The sequence below is a fragment of the Thunnus thynnus genome, chromosome 11 (assembly GCF_963924715.1).
Source record: "Thunnus thynnus chromosome 11, fThuThy2.1, whole genome shotgun sequence".
NCBI classification, from domain to species: Eukaryota; Metazoa; Chordata; class Actinopteri; order Scombriformes; family Scombridae; genus Thunnus; species Thunnus thynnus.
This window is the reverse complement of record NC_089527.1, coordinates 21,701,404-21,725,698: the sequence shown is the minus strand read 5'-3', so window position 1 is coordinate 21,725,698 and position 24,295 is coordinate 21,701,404. Positions and strand designations below refer to the sequence as shown.

Sequence of the window (24,295 nt, the reverse complement as noted above, 5' to 3'; positions counted from 1 at the left end):
AGAGAGTCAGGACAAATGGAGAATGGTAAAGGTGACCATTCAGTGCCCTTAATGGAAGACTGAGAGAAAGGGGCTGTGGGTGTGAGTCAGGGTTTATTGGTTACCTCCTGGCCATTTACCCCTCCTTCCTTTTCAACCCAGAATAAATGACTGAATGGTCTTACTACCACTTCTCGTGGTGGGGATAAATTAGGAAACAGCCCCCCTACAGTGTTGGTCACTGTCCTTGTATTAACCTTAAGAAAAGGGATTTTTGTAACAAATAGGCCTTTTTCACAGAAGACATTTTGACATGTCACAGTATGGAAAGCACAGGTGTAAATAATAAAATGAATGATGGCTCAATTTGATTTAGCTGCCTCAGTTTCAGGGTCCTGATATTGTGCATGCTAGCTCACTGTCACACTGTAATGACTTACTGGGACAAGGGCTTAGTGTTTTGCAAACAGAATAAAATGGATTACTGTATTTTTTTGCTTTTTTTATCTGAGTTGTCCAGGTAACCCAGAATGTCATGCAGTTATGTTGAATGGCAGTATTGTTGAGTACTGTGCAGGACAGTGCAGATGAGTAGTGAAAGGGCAAAAATAGTTGCATATCTCCACCAAGATTTCATGATATTTTAATCAAAGAAATGTTTTGAGGTTTTAAAAGTTTTAATGCTTCAAGGCTATTTAAGGCTATTGTGCTAATTTTTTGGAGAACACTGACATTCAGAGAATATTAGGGCCTTGTCCAGAGGTAAATTGCGAGTCACAGTCATGATCAGCAAAAATCAGACAAGAAAAGGAAAACATATCAAATTCAAACACCAATATATGCATTTTTATTTGCAGGTAGCTGTATCAGTAGTGCAAGTAGTACATGGTTGGAAATGTTCAAATGTTATATACTGCAAATATTCAAAATCAAACCAAACCAAACCAGAGGATGTGCAGTCAAGGAGAGACTGACAGTAGTGCTGACTTAAGTAAGGAGTGGTTTTGCAGAAGCTAGCACACAAGACTAACAACCCCCAGCTCTGGCTGCACTTCTGAAAGAGACAACCAGTGAGACAGCTCAGGTGGAGAGTGAGGGATGTAAGGCCCCAATACTCCATGCATGCATGCAAACAGCAAAGCCTAGACCATACAGTTCCACCATAGTCCATCATCATATCCAACATGTGCTCTTACGTACCAGTGAAGGTGATCAATCACAGTCCTCAAGGAAGCTACTTAAATCATTAAAATTTGGTTGCAACAACCAGTTTGTCAGTTTATATCTTTATATGAAATAGGGCATGCCAACAGCAAAAGGGAAATGAATGTGTCTGAATAAAATCTGATGTGTGGATTTCCGAAAACTTCTAAATGGTGGAGAATTTCTGTAAGCAAAAATGGTTTGATACAAACTGATATAAAGAAGGTGGGCCAAACAAACCAGGAGAAAAGAAAACAAGGAAGAGAACAAGTAACACATGAAGAAACACACAAAAGGGAGTGAAAACGTAACCTTACATATTATGGTAATTAGATTGAATGAAATTGTTTACTCTCCATAATTCTTCATTGCTCTCAAGCATCCATATATACCCACAATCACGTGTCAAGTGTCTGCTAGAGTTGTGTAAAACGTGGTTCATTTGGGATTCACTTGCTGTGGTGCAATGCTGTATGCACACATTACCACATGCAGGTGTTAATGAGTGTAACCACAGTTTTTCTGTCTGTAGCACTAAAGCTACTCTTAATATTTATTCTGTTCATTAAGTTCTCGAGACTGCACAGAACAAATTGCACCTAATGATGTTTCAATAAACCAACTAGCTTTCACTCTTGGAGCCTGAAACAAAGTCTTCCGAACAAGTCTTGATTGAAATTGCAAGAGCATAAGTTGGCTGTTTTGTGCCTATACTTGTGCAGATCAATCAGCTGACACTGGTAAAGTTTGCTCAACAGATTGTTCACCATTTTAAATTTTTAAGTCATAATGCATAAGATTACCATTGAAGAGATGAACTCGCAGGCACCTAGAGCTACAGTATTATCTACTTCCTCTTATCGGCAAATGTAGAACATTTGATTTAACAGTACATATTAAATTATTAGATCTGATCTTTTTAACAGGCATAGCCATACCAATTATCCTGTGTCATCATAAGAATGCAAGTATAGTAAAAAAAAGGATTTGGCAAAGTATCATAGATGATCCATCTATGTTTACATTAATTGTATTATCATCAGATAATCCACAAGTTATGAAAATTGTAAATTAGGGGTCTTCTTGGGGAATGTTCTATGTCTGTTGCACTTAATTTCTGCTGGGTATGTTGTTTGTCCTTCAACCAATCATCCTGGCACTCACATGTTGAGTTGAGTTTGATGTCTAATGCTGTTTATATATCCGATTTTACACAGAAAGTAAAACCAATCTGAATTAATATCCGATTGCATATTGAATGTATTGAAAGAATGTTTTTTATTTGGGGACATCTTTTTTTTTTTATTTTGAGACAATATAAAAATGTCCATCAATCCTGTTAAACTGATGACTTCACTCAACTGTCTTTCCAGCTTCTCATCTATGAAGTGTGTAATCATACTGTACACACACCAGGATGCGTATGAATCAGCAACTCCTGGTAGGAGCTGTTTACTGTGACACATAAACTTCAAACACATGCTCCCACACTCTGAGGTGACGCCTTTCAGAAACATTCCTTTAAGTTACTATAGCAGATTATTAATGTGGGAAGACACTGTTCAGTTATTCAGTTGTGGCTTGTGCTTGTCTTGACCTGATTCTCAACAGAAACCACCGCAGGTTAGTAAATACCTGGATGGGGCAGCCTTCTGGGAAATGTCACATAACGCTAGCATTATATTTGTTTATGCAAACTTCTGAGGTTCCACTTCCAAATACATTGGGAGCAAATGCACAGCATTGAAAATTTACATTTAAGAAACAACAATAACATCTCTCTTCAGATACATTTTCCTCATTACTCTAGATAATACAGACCTCACTGTCAACAGTTTTCATTAAAACTACTTTCTACCCAAAGAAATAATAGCTTTAAAACCTCAATGTGAAGTCGGTGCATTCACCAGAGTAATGGGGACACAGGTTCTGGAAGCAAATGTGGTCATTGAATTTTTAAAAGTCTCCCTCTTCTAAAAAATGTGTTTTTCTTATTGTTGCTTCACATGGATGTTTGAGTTTCGCTATGTAAAATGATTTATGTTAAGAGTTTGATACTCAAGATTGTTTTCACTTTCATCTGCTGGAGGGAGAAGGTTTCTCTGTGCTCACCCTTAACCTGAGTTTTAGGCATGTACATGCAAGCATGATGTTGTGACAAGACAACTAGTTTGTTAGCCAGTCATCATTTAAATTAGACAAGTGTGTGAAACCTCCAGTGCACATATATTGAGAATGGACGTTACAGTGGCATAGCAGAGATCATGTCTTTAGAAGTTAAACTTAGTAGAAAAACTCCTTCCCACTGAAACATGAGTAGATGTAATTTTTAAAAAATATTTTTTTTGTGGAAAAAACATATCAGACACAAATTATTACTAAAAGGAGAGTATTTTTTCCTTTAATTATGTATTAAAACATGTCTGGAGGTCTACACTTCTAGATAGTTTTCACTGTTAGTTGTGGAGTCTGCCATTCCTGCATTGGATTCAAATTGCTTTCATAAGCATTCACAAGGGATTCACATGCATGTCATCCAGCATTACTGATTTTACGATTTTATCTAATTGATAACAGCTTCACTGTTTACTGTTTCACTATCATGACGTGGTATCAGAGCTGTATTGAGTTGCTGCTAATCCAAACCTAATAATTCCTACTGCAGCTGGTTCTGCTGCAGATGATAGACTGCACACCTCCAACCCTTCAGCAAGGTAATCAACCCCTTATACTGTGCCCAGCTGTTGTGTAAAAAACTACTCCCATCTTGTGAAGCATGAAATTGGATCACGGTTGCAATTACTATTGACTGACTGACTTCTTTATTAAAACAACGTGAGTTTGTTTGGTTGTGCTGTAAACAGATGCACCAGTTGTTCCTATGTTGTATTTCTAAAAATGCAGTTGCTCAATTCCCACAGTCCTTGGCAAATCAGGACTGAAATCTTAAGGTTTACAACTATAAATGCACTTTTGCAATGCTGTGAGCACCACATTTGAAATTCCATTCATCTATATTGTTCTGGGATTGTAGCACAAATCTCATAGAGACAGGTGTCCCAAAACCTGTGTAAATGAAACCCAAACTACCTGCATGGCTCGATAACAGTGAGGTAAGTGAGAATTTACATGTAACACTTATATAGCTGTGTTCTACCGTTACAATCTTGCTTTCACTGCTGTTTGCTGCAAAACATTAATGTCCACAACTAACTGTTGCTCATTTAGCTTTGCATAGGCCAATCTTCACTTGTAATATTGTGTGCTTCATGCAAATACAGAGATATTTACAGTGACACACACATACACATACACAGCATGCCAATGGTGGTATGTAACTGAGTACATGAACTCAAGTACTATACTTGATTTGAATTGTATCTCCATTTTATTACTACTTTATACTTCTATTCCACTAAATTTAAGAGGAAGATACTATAGATTTTACTCCACTACATTTACAAATAGAACTTTAGTTTCTAGTTACTGTTCAGATTAAAATTTATTATAGATTAAAATACCTAACAATAATGAAATAGTTTACCTTGATTTTCCCTCTCCTACCACAGCACCAAGCATATAGACTCACACCATCATTACATCTGAGTTCTAAAACTAACATGCAGCACACACACAGATACACGATTGTCTTTCTGTACTTGTGAGTAACCTCATTAACACAATGTGTTCCCTAGCCCTACTCTTATAACCATCACAATTAAATACCTAACCCCAACCCTTAACCTAACCTGCTTCTAACCACAAACTCTTAACTCAAACAGCCCTTTCAAGTAGTGAGGACCGGCCACAATGTCCCAACAATGCAGAAATGTCCTCACTATGATGGTTTCAAACTAAAAGTGGTCCTCACAAGGATAGTAGTACATGCAGACACACACGGATAAAGACAAGCATTGCCACAATTGTGCTTTATTGCTGTACAGGTACAGTACTTATAAAACATTGGGAACATAATAATTATGAAATATCACATACGATCTTTTTTCTTTCCACAAACACGTATGTATGCAGGTTCAAATATACTGTATGTCATGTACAAAAGAAAGAATAGAATAAAAAAACCGACAACACTATGAAAGGCAGTGAGATACCCCTGTTTAGGTGCTAAAATATTGTGTCTCTTAGGACAACTATACATGGACTGGGGACAATAAAATGGCCATTCTGCACTGGCTGTAGCACCAGAGAGCTGATCTCAGAGCAGAGGATTTATAGATTCCTGATTAACAACGATACTGGCAGTAATCTGGCCGCCACAGTTTGGTATGCTTAGACAGACTGAGCTAGGTCATCAGGGATTGGATATGAGGCCGCTGACATGTGTGCGGGCCGGTCCAGTTTAAGGGTGGATATGGATGGATGACGAACGTCTAGATGGGAGACAGGGGACAGTGCAGTGATTCACAGTGCAGTGGGAAGCAGTCCTTCACATTTGATAGCCTTTTTTTAATCTTTCCAGCATGAACACGTCATAAGGGACCAGGCCCAACATGTGGTCATGCAAGGTAAAAAGCACTGACACGCTTTAAAAGACAATAAAAAACAATGTCCTCATTTCATGATCTCAGTAAACATGGTTATACACAAAACCATAGCGATGCACATAACATTTTTATAACAAAGGACCAATATAGAGGTTATAAATTCTCTTTCATTGGCATTGGCAAGGTTGACTAGCTTGATCTTTGTTCCTGTCTACTTTGTTTGATCACAGATTGGTTTAAATCCTTGTGTAAGTGAGCTGAATTGCACCATGATGAAAATGTTTCACATAGTAATGCATTGCGCAGAAGCGCTACTCATGCAACCCCAATCACAACAAACAAGGTGTGAATCATGGAGCAAATCAATACCTTATCAGGAATGCTGCATCGTTATTAACTTGCTTTGAAAAAAACTGCATACATAAATTCTGAAGACAATAATCACATTAAGCAGTTACGTACACTCTTTAGATACAGGTGCATGTTCCAGTAATAAGATACACAGGGTTTCCTTCCATGTACACAGGCAGTCAAATAAAATTTGCGTTTATACATTCAGCCAGTCAGTCGAAAATGCAGCTCAGCTGATTTGCCATATGTTGTGAATATCGGTGGTCTCTTCTAATTCCTCTTGAATATTTGTGTGCCTTCATGCGCCGACAGCAGCTGAGATCGATACTGTGATGGTGCTGCTAATTCGTAAGGCTGAATCAATTGGAAACATTGTGGGTGATCAGTGGGAATGAGAAATCAATTACAGCTATTGATACTTTGCAGCTCTAACAATTCAGACCGATCCTCGAAGATCAAACAGCTTGTCGAGACACACCCAGCCCATTACAGAAGTCAACACAACACCACATAAACATTGTGCAATAAAACATCCAGATACAATGAAAACATCTGCCTTGCATCATAGGAACAGAACAACAGGGTCGAGAGGGGGAAAACAAATAATATTAAATAGAGTATAAAGAATTTCATAGCGATAGACAATCATTCTGAAAAAAAGATATTCACATTTTAAAATAAACCTCTTCTCTTTACCTCAGTCATTGCATCTGACCCAAGACATTCTTAAATCTCAGTTTCACCATCATAGACAGTATTATCTCATCTCTTTTCTTGTCTTTCAATTCAATCTCTGTGCTTTCCTGCTATAGTAAAAGCTAGAACATATGACACTGGTCACTATTTACAGAGCGGTTACTATGGAAACACCCGTAGAGCCGGTTTGATCCATTAGGAAGTTAGGGGGAGGGTCAAAGAGGGTCTGTTTGTTGGGGTCAAGTAGGCAGAGGAGATGAAGGAAGGAGAGGGCTGACATGGAAGGTAATGGGCGTATGAGTGGACACACCCAAGGTGAAGGAATCTGTACAAACATCGAGTTCATCTGTGCGCGAGTTCCTGAGCTCTGCACAGTCTCCTGAACAACACTGAACATGTATGCAACTGTTCAGCTGTTGATGAGACACAATGAGAGTTAAGTCGCAACTTTGAGTGCACACTGTTGTTGTTTTTTTCCCATCTTTTCAACATGTTCTTTTGATTTATTTAGAAACAGTCCGTGGAGTCATCGCTGAACCAAAGCTAACATGTGGTCATGTATGTCATTTGCGCAGTCTGTACATACTGTATATGACTATCAACATGTTTGTATAATTATATTTGTTCGTTTACACATATCTGTCACAAGTTGTGTTACTTTGGCACAGAGTTTCATGTTCACAACATGAACTATATACCTGTCAGCTAAAGCTATGTTTTTTTTTTTGTAGCTTTACCTTTATACCTTCAACCAATGTAGGTTGTTCGTTGGACCCCCTTTTCATAATAAAGGTAAGTGCAGTAGTTTGCATTTGGCCAGAGGTTTTTTTCCTCAAGGCTGGTGGTAACAATGGGGAAGAGAAGTGCACCTTCGGATATTACTGAGGTTACCCTGACTCCTGGTCGCTTGTTGCCAGGGCTGCAGTAGCACTTAAGAGCCCAGACGTGAGGGGCTAAGTGAAGAGCTGTATACCTGAAAAGGACCCATGTCTAAGCCAGTTCACCGATGCCAAAAACTGGAGGCGTCCAAGGCATTGACTTGTAAACTTCAGAGAGAGGGGGGGGCGGGGGTGTTCTCACACAAGCACTCATGAATGGGAACATCACAGGACAGCACATCAAGTTTAATCAGCACCATGTTTTGGGGTGGAGCTCCTTTGCTTCCTTTTTTAATCCAGCAATTCCATTATATATTTTAAATCTCAGAAGAACTGAAAATAAATAATAATAATAATAATAATAATGTAATTTTCGTAATTTTTCTGTCTCTTTCTGTTCATAAAATATTTGATCAAAAAAAGCTTCCCAGGAATCTCCACTGTGTCTACATTAATTTTTCATGGCTGACACGTGTTAGCATCACATAGTGCTGAGCTTCTATTTTACAGGTTGGGTTGGGGCGTCCTCCACAAGTCAAGTTCAAAGGCGGAGAGGCAGTACCATCAGCCCAGGGACTAGGCTCATGCTTTGGGGCTTAGAGCTTCGGCCTAGCCCCTGGGCTTTGAGGTTACTTGGTCCACATTAACAAAAAAGAAAAAAAAAAAGAAAAAGAGCATGTGCGCCTGAGGAGAAAGAGAGGGAGGAACCTCATAGCCAATACATGTGCCTGCACCACACATCCGTCATGGAGAGGCCTTCCTGTTGGTCCAGAGCAACGTGGGGGTCAGGGGTGGAGACTGAGGGGGACGGTGCTTCCAGTCACTCCGCCCCTCACACTGTGCTTGCCGCCATCGCAGAAGCTCCCCCAGTGCGGTGCCCTCATCCCCGTTGGACAGACGTAGCCTCTGAAACACCTGAGGCAGGGGTGGAGGGTGTGCCAAGAGAAGAGAGAGGATGAGAGAAATTGAGAGGAAAGATTAGTGTGTGTTTACATTAAAATCACATCAATGATTACTTTCTCCTGGACGGATCAACAAGTAGATGGCAGACAGCTGAAATGACCGGGCTATGATTGGAGGTGGTAGGGAGAGTGGAGTGTGAATGACAAGTAGGGGTTCCATGAAACAACAAAAAAACCCATTTAAATAAACAGATAAAAAAAGATTTAAAATATCATATTCTGATCATGTTGCCATTACAGATTATCACCTACAAGCAAGAATAATAGGACATAGTTTTGTCTGATCTGTCATCTTGAAAGAGACAGTGATTACTGCACTTCTCCACTCACAGTGGGACAATTTTTCTCATGAATCACTCTAATAAACAATACAGAGATGAATCTGGGGCTAGAACCGAGCGATCTCATAAGGCAGTTGATACAGCAGGAGGCAGTGGGGGGAATCCTTCTCTGACTGACAGCTTTAACAGCAACTCATTTCCATATTCTGTCTCTGGATCCTCCATACTTGAAGATCTTGTGAATGACAGTAGGAAGCCTGCAGTGAGGACCTTAAGTGTCTCTTCTATTTTCTCACAGGTCAAATAGCACAAGTGCACACATGCACACGCACAAACTGTATGGAGCATATCAGTCATCTGCCAGTCAATACCCAGGTAAATCAATCAGACAGGAATTCTAATCTCCCTCAGTCGGTAATGCCAGCAACATGACTGAGCTCAAATGATCCATACCAGATTAGGACATGGAGGTTATAATGGTGGCAGTTGACGGGCTGTTAAACAGCAAAAAAAGTGTCCTCTTGCTTATAGATGAGATTTAAAGGATACAGCAGGCATTACTCTACTGTATAATTTTCTTACTGTCAACAAATACCGAGAAAATACCAAAACCAGTGATGGGTCTCTCAGTACTTTCCAAGTAACATTCCATCCAAATGCAGCACAAATTTTAAACACATTTCCAGATAATCGGCAAAAGAAAATGTGAATGAATATGTGTTTCCACCTACTAATGCGAATATTAGGATTTGGGCTCATCAAGATAGACAGCTGGTGGTGATAACACTCCTGTGTCATTTTGCCTTTTTTGTTTCCAGTGTTTTCACTCAGATATTTTTTATGTGCCAATTGAAAATGCGCATAAAAGCAGGTGGTTTTTGGGTTTTTGTTTTTTTAAAAAAAGGCAAAGTAATTTCTTAAATCAGCTGGGCACTGTAGTTTTCTGAAAATGTTAATCAAAAAGAAATAAATGGATCATTTGTTGGGGACACATCTGACGTGCTAGAGAGAGTTTACAGCACCAGGACAATGTGTGTAGGATTGACTCATAGTAAGTAACAGTGCTGATTGTAATGACAAAAAGAAAAATATAGAAAATATTTTGTCAGCCTTACCCTTTAATATTCTCCTAAACACATATTAAAACTTGATTTTATTCTGTCATTGCTTTTAATTTAACAGTTGTTCCCTACCCCTGCTCCACCATTTTTTCATCACTTCTAAAGTACAAACAGGGAGCTAAATCGATTGTTTCCAGTTTGGTTTTGTAGAGCCCTCTGCCCACAGGAAAACAGATAAATCTCTTCTTTGTAGTCCTCTTTTCACTTGGCAAACAACAAAAACTGCACATCACAGGCAAAATCTTTTGCCAAGCACACGCTACATGAATTTCAAAGTCGTCAGATCACTGTATTGTTCACACTACATAACTTTCTGTCTAGTAATCGGGAATCTTGAAGTTGTGGTTTGCACACTACATCACTGATCAACAACAGGAGGTCAAACATTACAAGATCTTTCACCAGGAGGAATCCCCGAAGAGTCTGTATTGTCTCCAAACTACATTTTGTCACGAAAACACATGTGAGAAGTGACACAAAAAAATGACACAATACCATGTGCGAGACAGGATTTTTTTCTTTCAAAAGGCATTGGTGCTCCTTGCCAAAGTTAACTAAATTTTCCTACATTTCTTGGGTCCAAACAGACCATGGAACTTTTCTTGTAGCCACGCTTGTTGATGTTGTCGTGTTGCAGGTGTTACGACCCCTCGCCCACCTGACAGGTCCAGATATTTAGCCTGCTTGATATCTTTTGGGTGTCTGTGATGCATCGGCAAGTCTCTCAGATTGTGTCTTCAAACAGTTCACACATAGTGATTAAGCGCCGATTTGCAAGTGCCGATTTGCCTCTGATCTGGGACTTTTATCGTACTCCAAGTCATCAGTATTTATAATGCAACATTTTCCCTGTATATTGCCAAGCATTCAGTACATTTAGTGATGCATTCCACACGGCATTGTCTACATACACACAAATACAGATTGACTAGAAGGCACAGACCTATCTAATCACCTCTCTGAATAATATTGGACAACGATAATATATGACTATGAGTCACTCGTTAGAATAGGGAAATGGTCAACTCACCACTTTATAAACTCTCCTCCTGCCAACTCTGCTACCTGGCCAGTCGAGGTTTTCAAATGTAAACATTGGAGTAAACATTGAGGAAAAGGTGAAGGAGATAAACACAAGCTATGATACTGACCACATAGACAAGCAACACCATCTCTGCGTCCACCTCTGCATCTATCTCATTATAGGCGGAAACACTGAGGTAAACGTGGAGGGATTAAACACCGTCTGCGATCCTGGCCACATGGATCTTCTCTGCCAAGCATCCTGCTAGCCAATGTACAGGTGTTGGATAGTTAACGGGACAACCTCCATGCCTGCATCCGTTTCCAACGCGATATCAGGAACTGTAATGTCTCTTGTTTCACCGAAACTTGGTTAAATCCTGGAATACTGGACAGCGCCATTCAACTGGACAGCGCCATTCACAAAGCTCAAGGACCTGGGATTAAACACCTCACTGTGCATGTGGATCCTTGACTGTTTCAGCTCAGACGCTTGAAGAAATTGTGGGTATCCCCTCAAATACTGAGGAATTTCTACTCCTGCACCATGGAGAGCGTCCTGATGGGGAACATCACTGCCTGGTACGGAAACAGGACCTCAAGGCCCTGCAAAGATTGGTTCATTTGGCTGAACCTACAGTAGGCAGTCCTCTACCCTGCACTACAAGAATAAGGCCAGGAGACACACACAAACTCAATGTAATGATGATAAAGTTCTGTCAATCTAAGATGTATAGTTTGTGGATTTGCTCGCTAAATAGGTAATACGACATAAATTATATTTACCTTATGCTTAAAACTCTGCGTTATTACAAGTATGTAGACACTGACACCTACATGTGACTGTTGAACATCTATTCCAAGGCCATGGGCATGGGTAATATGCTGCGCTACTCTCTGCTCTTGCTGTAAAATTTTTAAACCTGACTGCAGGGATTTGCTCTCATTCAGCCTGAAGTGCATTAGTGAGATCGGCCGTCGATGTTGGGTGATAAGGCCTGCATGGCTCAAACAAGTTCACTTCGACAGGTAGTGCTGGTGATTGAACAACCGACACTTGATTAGTGGATGACCTGCTCTACTTTCTGAACCACAGCCGCCCCAGTAAAAGCAAATACTATTAAACTGCTGCACCAAATTTCATATAGTAGCCTACATAAAACATTTCCTGATTGAGGCATTGGATGGGAGCAATCAAAAAACTTACATGACATTTGTCAGTCTATGTGTATATTTGTTGGATTGTGCCCTGTATAGCGTGTACAGTCATTTGGCACTGAAATATGTGTTTTGTGTGGAGAAGCTCAAAGATTATTGTCATACTCTGTGGCCTTAGGACATCCAATCTGTGAGTGACAGCTCAGAATGACCAGAGTCATCCTGCATTATCTATTTACCATAACATTACCATTCATTAACATGTTGGTTTGGATATTGGCTCCCTACCCAACACCCTTGTGGACAAGGGCGTGGTTTACATTTGGGTGGGGGAGGGGATCAAGGGAGGAAGGATGTGTGTGCATCACATAGACACTCTGAGCAAGAATATAAATAAAATACAAAAACAGGTCTCTAAATGGTGAGTACTTCTAGAACCACTATTGTATAGATAACAGGAGAAACACCATTAAAGAGGAAGGAAATAAAGAAACCCTCCATGGAATCTATGAAGTGTCACAGAAGAAATTACAACCAGATTACACACACTGATGTATGGGAGGAGAGACCGCAGTAGGTGGAAAAAGAGAGGGTGCCTGCAGAGGAAGAGATGATGGTAGTCATTGATGACTTATGTGTGAGCTCTTTCCCAGGAATTGCCACTGGATAGTTTAGGTGATGGGGAAACTTCTGAGAAACTAGCATGACACCTTTACTCACACATATGCTTTAACCCTGGCACACACAGGGATTTCATGCAGAAACACAAGGCTCTCTGTCTGTCCTTCTCAACCCGTAAGTGTTGTTATTCTGAGAAGCAAACATGTGGCACAGTCCTTCTCCCACTTTAAATTTCATCACTGCCTAGACCATGAAGTGATAGACGACAAATTATAATCTCGGTGCCATCAAATCATTCAGCAGTGAGTCTATTCTGCGTATAATGAGTCTAAACTGCTCATGACTAGTAACTACAGAAACCAAAACAAGCCAGTCCATTCATTCCTAACCGAGTTAACCGTCCCCCTCGTCTTCCTTCATCCTTTCCTTTTCATTTATCCCATTAGATCTTTTGATCCTACATAAACATATCTGGAATGCAGCTAATTGAAAGGCATTCTAGGTCACAGAGTTGCTCCCAACTCTTGAAGGAACTCATGGTAACCAACATATTCCAGACAACACGCCAGATTAGTGAGGTAAGGAACCAAGATAAAAGCGTCCCTCTTTCCGTGTTTCAATGGTAACAGTGAGCATACACAGCCTCTCTCTCATATTTTCACTGACCAGTTCTAACATAGAGATAATTAGGCACAATTGAATGAAGATTTTAAAGGTTGTAAAACTCTTAGATGTTAAAAAAGGGTCTGAGAAAGGTTTAAAAAGAGGATTGTGTGATGGATTTAGCAACATCAAACCCCATCAGATGAATAAGCATCATTAAAAACTGTAGCTCCCCATTCTTGAACACACTTAGTCAAAGGTCCGATGTTCAATAGCACTAAGAGCCATGTGTATCAGTGTTGGTATGTATGCGCATTTGCCTGTACACTGGAATTGGCAAAGTCCAAGGAAACAGGGATGCCCACTGTCCACTACAAGATGCATTTATTATAACACTCAATCACCATCACAATCACCTCTCATTTATTTTCAGGAATGCACGATATAAAAATGTATTTTTACCAATATCCAATATTGGCCAAAAGTAATTTAAACTGAAATGCAGAAAATCTTAGCAGAACCTTTTCAAAACTCTTATTTCTTGCATTTTTCCTCCAGCAGCTGCAACCTTGAAACCTTCCCTTTAAGATGCTGACTGTCATTATTTTCAAAAATCAAAAGGGAGAAATCTGCTCCATTTAAAAACAATTAAAAGGTTTTAGAAAAGCACACAAAATAGGTGATAACTTTAACTTTTCAAATTGAACAGTAATTGTCACCTTTAGGAGTACAATACATGAAAGTGCACTTAAGCACTAAGTAATTACAGAATCAATCATCCACATTACAAATATACCTGACATATCTGCTATCTAGACATTTTAAATGATATAAATATGCCTGAACAGAGAAATGCAAGGATAGGAAAGGATAATGTGCAGGTAAACTGATTGGGCTGAGATGAACCAAAGAGCTGCAGTTTTCTAACAGAAATAGGGAGAAAAAAAAGACAAGTGGGGGAAGAAAAGCAGAAGCGTCACTGATTCTAGGATCAGACTTTTTGCCCCAGGAGAAAGGACAGATAGCTAATCTGATTCCAGACCAGTGTTTAAAGGATAGCAAGCACAATAAATAAAGGGAACAGGTAAAGCTGAGATGATGTCCTGCAAAAGCAGTGGTTTTCAAGGTTTTTTCAAGGACCCAACTTTTCACTTGACTTGAATCTCTGGATAAAGGCTACCAGAAATTTTGATTGAATTAATGGTTGTAATGGTATTTTTTTCTGCCATAAATACTATTGAATCCATTGTGACTTGAATGGATTCATGATGATCACAACCTTCATTCTCTAAAAAGGATTAAACCTTTAAAGTCTACAGGAGGGAAGTATTCCATACTCCAAAAATAGACTTGGGTGGAGTATTACACGTACTTTAAACTTCCAACTTCTGAAGCCTTTTTAAAAAAAAACAAGATAGGGGTCACTTCTGGCATGATCCCGCAATAGGTCTATGAAAAACACTGCTATTAAGGGTGGAGAGCAGCGAGGCATGACATACACTCACCACATCCCTACATGTGGACAGGGCTTCCAGTGAGCCCCCCTGCCCCCCTCGCTGTTTTAGAGGGCGGCCCCTGCACCGAACGGTGAAAAGTTGAGATGACCCCTCTGGAAGATAAAGGAGGTAGTGAGAGTGATAGCCAAACTCATTAGAATCAAAGGGAGACAGAGAGAGAGAGATACATTCGGGTACAAGAGAACAGCCCAATTGTTCACATTCTGAGAAAAACCTTAGTATTACATTAGCACCAAGAATGTGCTTCAAACTTGTTCAAAGACTTACACAGCCTCAAAACGGGTGTGCTGGCACACAAAAGCTCCAAAAAGGATGCAGCTGTGGAAGCGTGGATCTAACATTTAGTCAACCTGAGGATTGTGAAGTGGGTACACAGCGTGCCTTCACTTCTCTTTTGTAGATGGTGAGTCCTACGCTGCTCTGAAAGTGGCTCACTGTGTGCTTTGCTCAATCTTGTGCTTCAGGCATCACTGACAGTCCTACTCAATCACTGACTGATACAGTCTGTGATGAATCTGAATCAGTTTCAGTGCGGTGAAACTTTCTTTTGAGTGCAGACAAGAGCAGCTGTATCCAGTAATACATTATGCAGTGAAACAATAACAACAAAGAATATTGAGGAGAGTATTTACAGTGTGGACACTATTATGTAAGACTTTTTTTTCATTATAAAATGATTTCCAGATGAAACCATTATAGGGGTGGAACATGTGTGTTGTAAAGGCTGCAATGGCAACATCTTTAGATCAATTATCGTTATGGCAGCCGTTCACTTCCTAACAGCACAAATGGAGAAAGTGAGTGTGTGTGTGTGTGTGTGTGTGTTAAAGAGAGGGTTGGAACTGAAATAGAGACGATGTGAGAGTAATATTTGTAATTTGTCTTGTGCCAGTGAATACTTGGCAACAGATACATACAGGTTGTAACAAATCAACTGAAATGTTGGGAAATTATACAAAATTATACTGTAAAACTAATATATAATTATTTGCCCACCAAGCTAATTCTTCAGAGTACGTAGATGACTTTGCAAGCAGAGAAAAATGATGAGAAGTGTTCTCAGGCTGTTGTGGCTATATGGTTATAATGTGTTAAATCCATAGATTAATCACAGGGCAAGGCTGGGTCTTTTTTAATGATGTAAAAGAAAGAGTAGATCAAAAGAGACATTGACTCTGGTTCATTGAGTGTCTGTTTTTGCCTCAGGTGAGGATACAGCACATGATAATCACCATGAAGGGGCTTTGTGTCTGCTTCTGTTGTGACTGCTTCTCCCTGTGGGGGTTTGTATGCTGTGTCAGTCATGTGAGCGTGAACAAGCTGGTAAGCTCCTTTATCTTTATATCTTTACATTACTAAGTTTTTCTAACATCATTGTTATCATCTTTGTTTTGAAAAGATGGTTTCCACTGTGAGTCAGCTTGTGTGTGTGTGTGTGTGCATGCGTGAAAGACATTAAATTCAATGCTGTAACCATACACCTGTGGTTGGAGACAGAGAAAGCTCACATCATGAGTGATGCATGTTGTTCAAAGGAGGCCACTTTCCTGCCCTCTCAAAATGTCAAACCCAAAACAAAATACAGGCCTGATATAGCTTTAATTAGGGTGTGTATGTGTGTGTGCATGCATGTATACGTGCATGCAAATCACCTGTTGCCATCAGTGTAATGTGTTCGATTTAATCAATCAAGTATCAGTTTAATCAATTAAACTAATTGTGATAATATTACACACATACAGTACAATGTATATGTGTGTGTACAGCTATCAATGTACTTGAAGTGCCTGTCCTTGTGTGTTTACCTGAGTATGATGGCTGTCCATATGTCTGTGCAGAGAGGCTGAGCTGGACGAGTTTGACTTGCTGTGACTCTCATCCTCCAACGACCCTGTACACATCATATCAAAACCAATCTCACAAAGTGCCAACATTTGACTGGAGGTCCTCCCACACACAGAAAGGTATAGACTGAAGGACATCTCACTCTTGAACCACAAGCTACTGGCAGAGGGCCCTGTTTTTTTTTCCAGACATTTTTTCAGAGATGTTAAGTAAAATAACACTGTGGTTGCAGTGTTTCCCCTAGGTTGACTGCGTTGGAGCGGCGGTGGGGGGGTGGGGGGATGTCATATGTGGGGGACATATGAAAAACTCAAGACAGAGCTGAGATTGACACTAAAATGAGAATTGCTGGTCCACCTTAAAAGTCAGTCCACCTGAAGTTAGCCTGGTCAAGTTAAGCTAACGCGTTGTTGCTAACTTCGGGGCTAACGCCCTTCGATAGGTGAGTATTTTCTTTGTCTTGAGGAGCTGCAGCATTTATTAACTGACAAACAGTCTGTACTGTACATTTACTGCCAGATTGACAACTTACTGCTAAACTTTTCCTCTGCTCCGCTCGTGTTCACGTCATGTTTTTGCCGCTCACCCTCTTCGCTCGCGCAACTACACGCGCACATTTACACACACATATCCACACACACACACACACACGCACTGCCTTATTCCCTAACGAAGCTACGCTACTCTTGTACCTTTCACGTAGATGTCCTTTGAAAACGAAGAGAGGGAGGATGACTAAAGAAAATCCACAATAACGTAGGGTGTTGCACAGTGTGCGAGTGAAAATCATTAGGAGCTCGTTGATATTAATGATCGTCTGAAATTTTAGCAGTAGCGGTGACACTGGGTTGTTAATCAATCTTAGTTTTTAGTTCTCAGGATGCTTTATTATTTCATGTTATTTCCCTCTCGTTCTTTGTAACACCTCCTTCACCTCTTCCATGCCTGTCTTCACTGCTTGTGCAGTGCTGTTATTTCAGGCATCTCCAAAATGAAATTAAGTCATTATGTGACTATGTTGTTATATGTTCAAAATGGTAAAAGGAGAGTGAATAGCTTAGTCTGACCTGACAGATTACTTTCTTCACTCCACAGGTTGAGTCAGTAGTGTTAGACTCTTTATAGGGCTTGTTAGGACGTTAATTACAGCAGTAGTCTACAGTATATTAGAACCTTGTGGCCTTTTAGCTGCTTTCAGTTAAACTGTAATTATAAGTAGCTTGATATCCAACCAGTTGTGCACTCTGCTCGTCTACATGCACACCTACATACCAACATGACATTTACACTATTATACAAAGCCATGACAATAAATAGAAGTACATTTTACTGAGTAGCTCCCAGACAGGGTGTGATGACAGTTCAAAAGTTGGACTGTCAGTATTTATAGTGATTACACTGACTCATTACAAGATAAAAGCGAGCTGCATTCCGATGCAACATGTAGTGAATTTTCGGCTTGTTTTGTAGGCTGCAGTGGTATCGGTGGTGTCATTTGGCCACAGAGAGCCAAATACAAATTATACAAAGTCAGATAACCGCAAAATTTTAATAAAGGTGAAACATTTTTCACAATAACTAAAGGTTGGGCCTTGGCCTCTGTTCACGAGGCGAGTCCTGTTTTGTATGTTTTTCTGAACTGTGAGCTGACACCTCTAATAATCAGGTATAGTCAGGGTTATCCCAGCTTTGTTTACATTGGCACTTGGCCTTCACATTTGTCAAAAAACAAGGTATCTTCCACACATATTGTTATAGACTGAGAAAACTGTTGATCTTTTGAGCCTCAATTCTTTGTACACTAATTTAACCTGGACTTGTTATTCTCTAAGCAGCTTTACATTCAGACATTTGTAGATATCTTATTATGTATTCTATATTTTACTTTAATTTCTCAGCTTTTATGTTGAACATTCATTTTTGGTCTGGTATGTATTGTTTGCTTCACCCTCAACATTGATACACAGACATGGACAATAAAGCAAGTCATCTCTATAAAAAAAAATACAATTTGAATTCTGATATATAAATGTACAATACTCAGACTGTTACCGTTGGAGATCTGGTTGCCGTTCTCTACAGGGGCGGGGTTCGGGGAGTGAAGAGAGTGGTTGTTGGCGTTCTTGTCCTGTAGCTGCAGAGATGGAGAGGTGGGGGCAGAGCCACATTCTTCCCGCCCAGGTAGATTGATATTGGAATTGAATCCTGGGAGGAATATAGCCAGAGGAAAACTAGTTAGGTGACAGTGCATGTCACATACAGCAGACATCTGATACAGTTAATATTTAGATTTCATAACACATAATATCATCATGGTATTTGGGGAGGTACAGGAAACTCCAAAATAGTGCAGAAAGGTTTTTGGTTTGGCTAGCAATATTGGAAATAATCACATGTAATTTAGCTGCTCGTGTGTTTACTTCCTACTTGCACATCGTCCCTAGTCTTTCACAGAATTCATTCAGCTCAGTCTGGTAGGAAGGTGACTGACTCCATATGACCTGCCTATGCCTCTGCTGCTGCGTTTCCGGGCTCACACGCTACCACACACTAAATGAATAATTGTCTGTGGTTACATATGTGTATGGGAGTGTGAATGGGAATTTGTCAGCTGCTGTCCCACACTGAGAATGTGTGCCTCCTGGTCACCCCCCATGGTCACAAGATGTGACCTAAATATAAACTTACCACCCTGTACTATACATCCCATGGGATAGGTGTGTGTTTGTGTGGGAGACAAGGCCAGGTAGTGAGAGTTCATGTGAGGCTTACATTCTTGAGAAGAGATGAGTCACAAGAGTATTTGGATTTGTACAATGAAGACTATAATGAGGATGAATTATCCAATTTGTGGAATTTTGTGTGCTGCTGTTAAAGCAGGAGGTGTCTTATGACAGTGATTTCCTGAAGCCTGCCAAGACCACCTGCCCTCTTCCCCTGACATTCCTGTGTTTTTTTTCATTCCCTGAGGATGAGGAAGGGGAGGAGGAGGGAAAGGCAGCTGCTCTTCACAGAGATGTCTGGGATAGCAACTGTAACCCCTGGCCACTCCCACAGCGTCAGGTATCACACTCACTCATTTAACAGGCGAAAGGGGACAGAAGTAGGCCATCCTGTTAAGCCCATCGGCATCCCTCTGCACTGTAATCTAAGTGGACCGCCCACTCAAAATAACAACAAGGTTGTGAACTCCAGTGCCAGGTTCCCCTGTCACACGCACTGTTTCCATGATGCCAGCGCTTTTTTCCTGCGCAGGTCTGGGTGCTGACGAACAGTCAAGTGCAAGATATGACGTGAGGCGTATGTGTCAGTGTGGGCACTTGCTCTCATACCGTCTCTTATAAGGAGTTCTGCTTCCTGCCCCTTGAACTTGTCACCATTATAGCAACGTGACACAACTGCGTCATATACAAAACAAGCAGGCCCACGATTGTATGAGGTTGTAGCAAGACGACTGATTATTGACACCAACAGCTAATACTTTGACTTGATTGTAATTTTTCAAGCTCATCTCTTGGATAACTGTTGAGGATATCTCTGTTTGCTGCCGTTGGGCAGTCACACCGCCTTCAGTAGAACATGAGTGAGCTGCTAAATATTTGATACTTATCCTCATCATTCTACTGCTCATGTATTATTAACCCAGCCACAACTAATACACTTTGAGGAAACAGAGACTCAGATGAAAACACAGCGAGACAACACAGTTTCTATCTTCCCTGATGTGCCTGTGCTTTCTCAAGCTGCACTATCAACGGAAAATTCACTTTCATAAAAGCACCACAAAGTAATCTCTTTGTGGGTTTGAAACCTCTGACCCGAGGACCCTCCCAGTTCATTGACTACGTGTGACAAATACATTTGTCCTCCTTTTGCAAAGGTCAACCTTTGCATCAGTGTCCCAGAGTCTGTATGTGCTCTGCATGCAGTGCACTGAGCTGCACACACCAACACAGCAAGGTCTTCCTTAAAGTGCAGTGTGATGCTAAGTGGGCTACACCAGCTAGCTCATTAGCTAACATGTTAGAAGGCAGCTGCAGCAGCCAAAGGGCACCACGCTGGGGACTGAAACAAATGGGCTACCTCAAGTGGGCCAAAGAGGGTGGTTGGCTAGAGCACCTGAATTAATGTAAGGAGGTTCCACATGTAGAGACGGGGGATTTATGAGAAAGGCTGTTGGGCGCCGGCGCATCACACCTCTCTCCCACTCAAACACAGAGCATGTGTGTAAACGCACATGTACACAGACTCACACCAACACACAAAAACAGGGGGTTATTACTTACCTACAGCCCTACACTACTCCTGCAGTACAGAAGGTAATCACCCAGTACCCAATAAATCATCTGGCAGAGAGCAGGCTGAGACTTTGATCATGAACTCATCACAGCAGATATTGCACATAATGGACACATGCACTCCGGCACAAATGTGCGCACACACACAAAAATACACACGCTTTCAGGTGGGTTGAATGGGACACTGTGAAAAATTACAACAAAGTAAAGGTTAACTCCCCACCCCCTACACATATGCCCACAAACCGACAGGTTCTTATATTGGTGGTATGGCCTCATCCATAGTGGACCATTCACCCATGAATGCAGATGCATGATTAAAGGAAAATGGAAAGAAGGGAAGAGGTTTGTTTTAGCCTCTGGTGCAATGTGTGTATGTGCTTATCTCTCTGCTAGTGTGTTTATACTGTGCATGTTTGGGTGTCTGTGTGAGCATATACTGACAGACCTCCGTCTCTCATCTTGCGGCCAGACGTGGACTTCCTCAGCAGGCTGCGTCCAGAGCTGAACAGAGTGTTGAGCTCATCCAGGGGGCTGGTCAGGGGTCTGCCATTGGCTGGGTTGAACAACAAGGGAGAGGAGGAGCATGAGTGTGCTCTCCGAGGCTCAGGACGGGATATCTTCACTGGGGAATAGGGAGGTGGCTTCCCCAGTGGTTCCCCACCTGCCCTTGGTGAGGACGAGGTTTTGGGGGAGTCCGAGCTCCCTATGACAGATGCTGCTCGCGTCAGAGCCAGGAAGTTGGCTTCAGGTGGGAAGGGGAAGTGTGAGGGAGGTCTGTAGGGGGGAGGTGGGACACTTGGGGGAGGAGGAGGAGGTGGAGGAGTGAGTGGAGGTGTGGACTTCTTCTCTGGCATGAGGACAGTGAGGCTAGGAGAGGAGTCAGCCCTCTGGCGGGCATACTGTGGTGACAGGGGGCTGTCTGGGCCAGTAGCATAGTTCAGGTTTGTCTCAAATACTGGAAGCTTCTTGACCTCTAGGGGGGTGAGGGGTGACTCATCTGAAGCAGGAGAGCAGGTGACAGGGGATGGGGGAAACACCAAGAGAGGTGGACGATGGGGGAGCAAGTTAGGAAAGGGGGCAGGAATGTCACAGCTGCCATCTTTTCCATGCTGAGTTTTGGGAGCCCCGCTGCTGGATGTGCTCTGTGAGTGAGTGTTGTCCATGGCAGCGGTCACCCCTGCTGGCATCCGTTTGCTCTCCCCGCTCTGAGGGGGAGATGTTCCCAACCCCACCAGGCCCAAGCCTAGGGCCTCCAGTTTGGCCGCCTTGGTAACAACAGCAGGAGGTCCACCATCTTCAGAAGGGAAATACTTCATCTCCTCATAGACGGCCTCTGAGTCAGCCTGCTCTGGGCTGTCAGGGGGCTCCTGGAGGCTCCGAGCCCGAGGCTGGGAGCTCAACATCTCTATGTACACATCCTCTTCATCTTGGCCCTGGTACAGACTCAGTGCTACCCCTTGTGGAGCATCTACAGAGGCTGCTCTCTGCATCAAGCCTCCAAACCCTCCAAATCCCCCAGCACGAGACAGCAGGGCTAGTTTTACATCAGCGGGGCGCAGCTGGTGGAGGTGAGGAGCTACAGCGTTGATCTCCTCATATGAGCCTGTTAGCTTAGTGTTGGGACTACGCTTAGGTTTGGGGGGTGGCACCTTCCTCATGGTTGTGTAGTCATCACTGTGGGGACGGGGCTTGGACAAGCCTGTGGAAATTATAAAACAGCAATTAAATACAGAGAAAGACAGCACTGAGGCACATCTGTTATATCTTCTGAAGACCAGTAGAGGTGATATACCTGCAGGGTCTGTTGGGGACAGTTGGGATTTAGGGGGGCTTCCAGCTGGCGAACCATAACCCTCTGGAGTGGGGCACTCTTTGGCTGCCATCATCAGACCTGCACTAACTGCTTCATAGGATGCACTCAGACGGGTGTTGGGGTCCCTCTTTGGTTTCGGGGGAGGTTGCTTCCGAGGGGAGGAAAGACTTCCCCCGCCTGCTCCATCCTCGCTGGTATGAGCTACCTGCTGCAGGGCTGGTTTGATGGATGGACTGGCAGAGGAATGGACCATGTTCTCCATGGCAAGGGGGATGGGTACTGAGCTTGATCGAAAGTGGCGAATAACTCGACTGCTGCCGTTGACAGTGCCCTCATGGACTTTACTACTTTTTTCCACAACCCTACAAATTGGAGGAAGAATAACATACTACATATTTAAATAGAAAAAAGGAAAAATATATATAATGACCTGTATATATATATATATATATATAAAAATATATAATGACCTCTATCTGTATTGCCTACATTATTGATTCATGCTTTTCACAAAAGAAGCAGAAAAGCTAAATCTAGAGGTAATTTTTTTCCATTGAGATCAGCAGTATACTCAAACCGAATGTATGCCTGCTTCAACTGTCATGCCACAAATGTGAACTAAGGAGGCCAATTGGGGGATAAAGACCAAAGAGATTATGCTTTAAATCTAATCTCCTTGCAGTAATTTGATAACATCCAGTTTGATATTTCCTTCGCTAATCTGGGTGAGCCATCTGTTGGTTCCATGACTGCAGGCGGGGGTGGGCTGAGCATGTGTAAAAGTGATGGGGGAAGGCATTTAAATACCTGGAGAGAAATTAGGTGTGTTTGAGTGAATGTGTGCATGTGTGTGTAAGTGTGTATAATCGCTTCTGCTAAACAGCCACCATGACTCCTCTCCCATCCCGCCTACTGACACCCCTCCTCCTGTTAGAAGCTTCCCCGTGCGCTTGTCTCCTGTCCCAGCAGCAGATGTTACATGCACAAGGACACATGGAGGACACGGAAATCATGTGTGTGTATGTTTCTTTTTTATTTTTCAACATGTATTGCTTTATCCAAATGTTATCAAAAAGCATTAAAAATTGCTGCTGCGGTCAGTGCACTGTTGTGATGTTTCAAATTTTTGTGTTTCATTTGTGGCCACTGCTCATTAAAATGATATACTAAGGCAAGAAATGTTTCGACTGAAATGTTTCCTTTTTGTGTACAAAAAGGCAATACCATAAAAAAGGCCATTGTTTTTCAAAAAGTAGGAAAGCAACTTTTCAAAATGTGGCTCTTTTACCTCTAAATTGCTTCTTATGACCTTTTTTTATCCCTCCTAACTCAGCCCTCCAGGGTTATTCCATTTTCTCCTGGCATGATACAGTATGTAATATTAGTCTGAGATGAGACACAGATAAGGATAGCGTTCTATAGGTGCAACACAATACTA

General features: G+C 41.6%; 1 protein-coding gene across 5 annotated transcripts in view; it reads right to left on the bottom strand.

The window, feature by feature from the left end:
- Positions 1-5,084: 5,084 nt before the first annotated feature.
- The window catches only part of myo16 (myosin XVI), a 108,580-nt gene continuing 89,369 nt past the window's right edge, over positions 5,085-24,295 (bottom strand). For 4 of the 5 annotated variants that reach the window (XM_067603777.1, XM_067603778.1, XM_067603779.1 and 1 more), the window contains exons 31-35: positions 22,837-23,219; positions 21,490-22,743; positions 18,796-18,948; positions 16,704-16,789; positions 5,085-8,527 (exon numbers count right to left, since the gene is read on the bottom strand). In XM_067603777.1, the coding sequence (XP_067459878.1) occupies positions 8,357-8,527; positions 16,704-16,789; positions 18,796-18,948; positions 21,490-22,743; positions 22,837-23,219 (2,047 nt within the window). In that variant the 3' untranslated portion in view covers positions 5,085-8,356. Of the gene's footprint in view, positions 8,528-14,886; positions 14,991-16,703; positions 16,790-18,795; positions 18,949-21,489; positions 22,744-22,836; positions 23,220-24,295 lie in introns of all 5 variants that reach the window. The other variant, XR_010930636.1, reaches the window with a different exon arrangement.